The sequence below is a fragment of the Poromitra crassiceps genome (genome assembly GCF_964638095.1).
Source record: "Poromitra crassiceps genome assembly, chromosome: 22".
Taxonomy (NCBI): Eukaryota; Metazoa; Chordata; class Actinopteri; order Beryciformes; family Melamphaidae; genus Poromitra; species Poromitra crassiceps.
The window spans coordinates 5,515,304-5,521,305 of record NC_139647.1 but is presented as its reverse complement, the minus strand read 5'-3'; the positions used below and the strand labels follow the sequence as shown (position 1 = coordinate 5,521,305).

At 45.0% G+C, this 6,002-nt stretch overlaps 1 protein-coding gene across 1 annotated transcript in view; it reads right to left on the bottom strand.

The window, feature by feature from the left end:
- Positions 1–491: 491 nt before the first annotated feature.
- The window catches only part of mcph1 (microcephalin 1), a gene marked incomplete at its 5' end in the record, with an annotated part of 54,365 nt that continues 48,854 nt past the window's right edge, over positions 492–6,002 (bottom strand). The window contains 2 exons of the mRNA XM_083658208.1: positions 492–1,871; positions 3,191–3,428. Of these exons, the coding sequence (XP_083514334.1) occupies positions 1,819–1,871; positions 3,191–3,428 (291 nt within the window). The 3' untranslated portion in view covers positions 492–1,818. The remainder of the gene's footprint in view (positions 1,872–3,190; positions 3,429–6,002) is intronic.

Sequence of the window (6,002 nt, the reverse complement as noted above, 5' to 3'; positions counted from 1 at the left end):
AAATTAATCTTCATGGCCCAAGATAATATTTTGCAGGGTTTTAGGGCTGTCCTTGACTCAGGATTGCAGCCAGCCGAATCTAATTTGACTGTCCAATATGAATATTCGACTATTCTATACAAATAAATAAAAAATACAACTAGTCCTTCCTCTCACGTAACGTGCCTTAAATATGTCACATTTTTTTTATACTCTCACATATGAAATCAGTCGGCTTCCTGCAATTCTGCTTCCACCAGCTGTCCAAACTGTAGAGGACAAATGCTGCTGTCCAAACTAGAGGACAAATGCTGCTGTCCAAACTGTAGAGGACAAATGCTGCTGTCCAAACTAGAGGACAAATGCTGCTGTCCAAACTGTAGAGGACCAATACTGCTGTCCAAACTGTAGAGGACAAATGCTGCTGTGCAAACTAGAGGACAAATGCTGCTGTCCAAACTAGAGGACAAATACTGCTGTCCAAACTGTAGAGGACAAATACTGCTGTCCAAACTGTAGAGGACAAATGCTGCTGTCCAAACTGTAGAGGACAAATGCTGCTGTCCAAACTGTAGAGGACAAATGCTGCTGTCCAAACTGTAGAGGACAAATGCTGCTGTCCAAACTGTAGAGGACAAATACTGCTGTCCAAACTGTAGAGGACAAATACTGCTGTCCAAACTGTAGAGGGCAAATGCAATATGAAATGTGATGCCATTCATTTCACACTGAATTGTTCTCATGCTAAAGCTAACGGGCTGCACAGTACTCAGTACACAATATGGCCCATGTGTATGTGTTTGTCTAAAGAATGCCAGTTTCACTGTTAAGAGGAAGTGAACATTCCTGGGCTGTCGGACAAAACAACAAAGAGAAAAAAAGGAGCTTCTTGGATACTTATAGACAGGTTTTAATTACGAAATAAAGTACTTCTGCAATAGTTAAACAAACAATGGACATCTTCAAAAGACAGGGGCACAAAACGCAACGGGTTTCAACCCCTCTGCTTCCGTGTGCCACCTGCCACGTCAACTCACCTTTGCCACGTATGCCTCTTATACAGGTGCGTCAGTCCACTTTCAGCCCTACAGCCTCTTATACAGGTGTGGCAGTCCACTTTCAGCCCTACAGCCTCTTATACAGGTGTGGCAGTCCACTTTCAGCCCTACAGCCTCTTATACAGGTGCGTCAGTCCACTTTCAGCCCTACAGCCTCTTATACAGGTGCGTCAGTCCACTTTCAGCCCTACAGCCTCTTATACAGGTGTGGCAGTCCACTTTCAGCCCTACAGCCTCTTATACAGGTGTGGCAGTCCACTTTCAGCCCTACAGCCTCTTATACAGGTGCGTCAGTCCACTTTCAGCCCTACAGCCTCTTATACAGGTGCGTCAGTCCACTTTCAGCCCTACAGCCTCTTATACAGGTGTGGCAGTCCACTTTCAGCCCTACAGCCTGACGAAGACCAGAGAGGTAGAAACACGTTGTGTTTTGTGCCCCTGTCTGTTGAAGATGTACATTGTTTAACTATTGCAGTAGACATGTACTTTACTTCCTAATTAAAACCTGTCTATAAGTATCCAATCTTTTTTCTCTCTTTTCTGATTCACTTTTTAAACATTGAAACAACATGTAGCCTACATGGATAACAACTTGAACAGTTCTATAGCCTATTTCTCCAAAACTAATAGGCCTAAATAAATCTAAACAAGGATAAATTAACAAATGAAATTAAGACTGGAATTTAGATGGTGGGAAAGCGACTGCTGGACTTGACTTGACTCCATCGACTCAGGGGTCTCTCGACGGATGATTTGACTACTCGACAGCCCTACAGGGTTTTCACTCCAAGTCATAGGTGTTATATGACAGCTGCTGGAGATGTGTGATACAGTCTGGAGAAACAAAAACATAAATCACGTGAGAAACAATAGTGACATGAAAAAGCAACACAACATGAAACATGGAGAGCAGAGTCAAACATCTTAAGCATTGACTGTATATACATACAGCATGGACACCAAACATTTCGATCGCCCTCTGGTGGCTAGCTGCAGTATAGGCCATAGATCCTGCCACCTCCGAGTCCGGACAGGCCGTCACATGAGCCAAACTAAATGATCAAAGTACACGCCAAATACATTTTTCCCAAAGATGGTTCCTGTCATTTTAGGTAGTTCTTATCACGCTGATGTATGGTCATTGGTCAAATGCTATTTCTTCCGGATAAGTTTGGTTTTAGTTAGTTATCTGATATTGTAGGAAGTGGAGACGCGTCATCCATATATCATTACCTCCGCCAAGGAGGTTATGTTTTCAGTGACGTCTGTCTGTGTTTCTGTTTGTTTGTTAGCAGGATTATGGAAAAACTACTTGGCCAATGTCCATGGAACTTGGTGGAAGGGTGTAGCATGGGCCAAGGAAGAACCATTAACATTTGGAGCGGAACCAATCCGATTTGGGTTAAGGAAGGAGGGCATGGCTAGAGAAAAGGGGCTGTAGCTAGAGATAGGTAGGTCCAGAGCCGTGTAAGAAGAGTTGCGACATCTCCATTCACTCCAATGGACAATTTTTTTACTCTCAAGAGTTCCAGGAAGTAAGGTCCTGGATTAAGCAGCACTGTCGAGTTGCAGCAAAATGGACAGTTTGTGTTGTCCTTTGAAAGTTTTTTTTTCTTGAATCAAATTGTACATGATCAGCTTTATTTTAGCATGCAAAAGTAGCGCGAAACCCATTCCTGGCTGTTCATTGGCTAATGAGTCTCGCATTTTGGTCCTCCGCTGACGCCACTCTCGCTCTAGAGGACACTAGGTAGGTCATAGAGAGTCGGGATTCGAGGAGTGGGTAGGGGGAATTGCTAGGAGGATGTGGGGGTGGTAGGGGGGGGGGGCATGGTAAGGATGGGGGCGGGGCTAGGGAAAAGGGGACGTAGCTAGGGATAGGATGGTCGTAGAGAGTTGGGAGTCAAGGGGTGGGTAGGGGGACTGTGGCTAGGGGGATGTGGGTGGTAGGAGGGGGCGGGGCTAGGGAAAACAGCCCGAGAGAGTCGGAGTTCGAGGGGTGGGTAGGGGGAGTGGCTGGGGGGATGTGGGTGGGTTCAGGGTTAGGGTTCTGATCCGATTCGCAAAATTTGCATATCATAGCAAACTGGAGTATTGGTCCTGGCGGAGGTCCGTGCTCTCCGAATGCACTTCCAGCATGTGAATGATCTTACCCAGCACCCACTGCTCCGACAGCATCCTGCACCCCTCCGGTCTTGTGCCGTTGTAATGTCCGATGCAGAGGCCCGCCTGGCGGATGGTCCTGGAGACCGTTCCTCCACACAGTGTGATGAGCTGGAGCAGACTGGGAGCTGGCGGCTGGGCCTGCTGACAGACAAACATCACCGGCTGGCCCTGGAAGAGGTCCTGCTCGTGCTCTCCAGCCGAGAGGTGCTGCTGCAGGCGGCAGATCTGAGGAGACAAACAGTAATGATTCAGTCACGTGTGATGTGGGTTAGCATGTGGGTTAGGAGCTCCAGTGCGTGACCCCCTGGGATGACCAGGCATGACCATGGCGGAGGCACATCTTTTTCTCTGCCTCTGATTGGCTCGTAACGCCCGATTGCACTCGGCTGTTCTCGCCTGCTTTCCAGGGGAGCTAGAAGTCATCTCAGACAAGCTTAATATTGTTTCATTGAGAGAGAGAGAGAGAGAGAGAGAGAGGCTTGTGATAGTACAGAACTCTGCCACAGTCGGAGTCGAAAATAGGGAATTAAGAATTGGGCCCGGGAAGTGAGATCTATCAAAAGTATGTCATTGTGTCACTTCCTGCTTTTTCTAAACATAAAACAAACATTGGCGCCCATGAATGTGCTGTGAGTGAGTCAGCCTGGACACCTGACACCTATTTTTACAGTCTATGCCTGAGACCCTGACGACAAGTCCTTCCTCTCACGTAACGTGCCTTAAATATGTTGCACTTCCTTTACACTCTCACATATTACATCAGTCGGCTTCCTGCAATTCTGCTTTCATCAGTGCTGCTGTCCAAACTGTAGAGGACAAATGCTGCTGTCCAAAGTGTAGAGGACAAATGCTGCTGTCCAAACTGTAGAGGACAAATGCTGCTGTCCAAACTGTAGAGGACAAATGCTGCTGTCCAAAGTGTAGAGGACAAATGCTGCTGTCCAAACTGTAGAGGACAAATGCTGCTGTCCAAACTGTAGAGGACAAATACTGCTGTCCAAACTGTAGAGGACAAATGCTGCTGTCCAAACTGTAGAGGACAAATACTGCTGTCCAAACTGTAGAGAACAAATGCTGCTGTCCAAACTGTAGAGGACAAATGCTGCTGTCCAAACTGTAGAGGACAAATGCTGCTGTCCAAACTGTAGAGGACAAATACTGCTGTCCAAACTGTAGAGGACAAATGCTGCTGTCCAAACTGTAGAGGACAAATACTGCTGTCCAAACTGTAGAGGACAAATGCAATATGAAATGTAATGCCATTCATTTCACACTGAATTGTTCTCATGCTAAAGCTAACAGGCTGCACAGTACTCAGTATACAATATGGCCCATGTGTATGTTTGTCTAAAGAATGCCAGTTTCACTGTTAAGGGGAAGTGAACATTCCTGGGGTGTCGGACAAAACATCCTCCTGTGTGAGGTCACTTCCTGTACAGCACACCTGCTCTCCCATTCCCCACTCTTGACACGTCAGCCCGCACATGGGAGTTCACACACGGCAAGAAAATCACATCTTTTTTTTTATCGTCATGTATTTACAATTTGTACAATTTGTTACCTTTATATCATATTTGATCTTTTTCGCTGTTTTATCTTACTTTTGTATTATATTATTATTAGCACTGAAATAATTAAAAACGTACTTTCTGTGTATTTTGGGAGGATAGTTTGTGATTTGTGAGGTGGGAAACCCCCTGATTTTTCAAACAAAATCAAAGGGTGATCTGGTTAGACCTCTATTTGACTTTGCTTGATAAAAGATCAAAGAAAAAGGTTACTCGCACATGTATTATATATATTTTGTAAAGATGAAATGCTTCGTATTAAGTGTGAGACTGTGTTTTCGCATGCTATTCGATATTACCGTACTGGTGTAGTCTTGAAAGTATTACTGTACTTATGTATTACTGTGGGTTCTCACCAAGGTGAAATTTGCGTGTCAAGATGACATGACACAAAGTTGCGAAATTTGCCTAATTCGCTCGAGTTAAAAAAAATTAACTGGCAAATAAAAAGTTTGTGGACCACTAATAGACCAGACTGGCACATACGTGTACTTTGCAAAACATCAAGGCCGTGCCCCTTTTATGGGGAAAACACACGGCACTCGCCGTTTACTTTAATGTAAAATAGCAATACCAAAAAAAAAAAAATCTAGAAAAAGAACAGAATTTATTTAGTTTATAAATGACCCAAAGACACCATGACATGTCAATATATTTCCAGCCATAGAATGTGCAAGATACATCGACAATTACTACTTGCCTTGAACGCTGTATCCAGCCCACTGATGAGTTTACACCAGGTTACATGCATCATCCACAGTGACGGTGTCACCACTATATTAAAAAAGAACTGGGTTTTTTTAATTTATTGTTAAAAAAAGTGTTTTCGGCTACTTGTACAGTCTTTTCCTGTGGTGGGGTTCCCCGTAAAGGGGGCGCGGCCTTGGCGCTTGATGACGGTCTAGAGTGTAAGATGCAGAGTTTGTGCATGATCTCCTCTGAGTTGTTGGAGGGCGAGGGGAGACACAGTGAGAGGGGGAGTGGCCAGAGGCAGCTCACACAGAGCCGGGGGCTTCTCTGCAGAGAGAGCACACATGCAGTCTGGGACCAGGAACCTACCCTGATGGCTTCACCTCCTCCTACCACTGACTGATAACAAAAGGGATCTGCAGAACTTCCAGAGGATTGAACACACTTGGGACATTTGTTGGGGAAAGACATCTAATCATCACCTCACAGATCAAGGAAAACTTCAAAATCTCAAGTCATAGTAACTTTTTTTTTTTTTTGC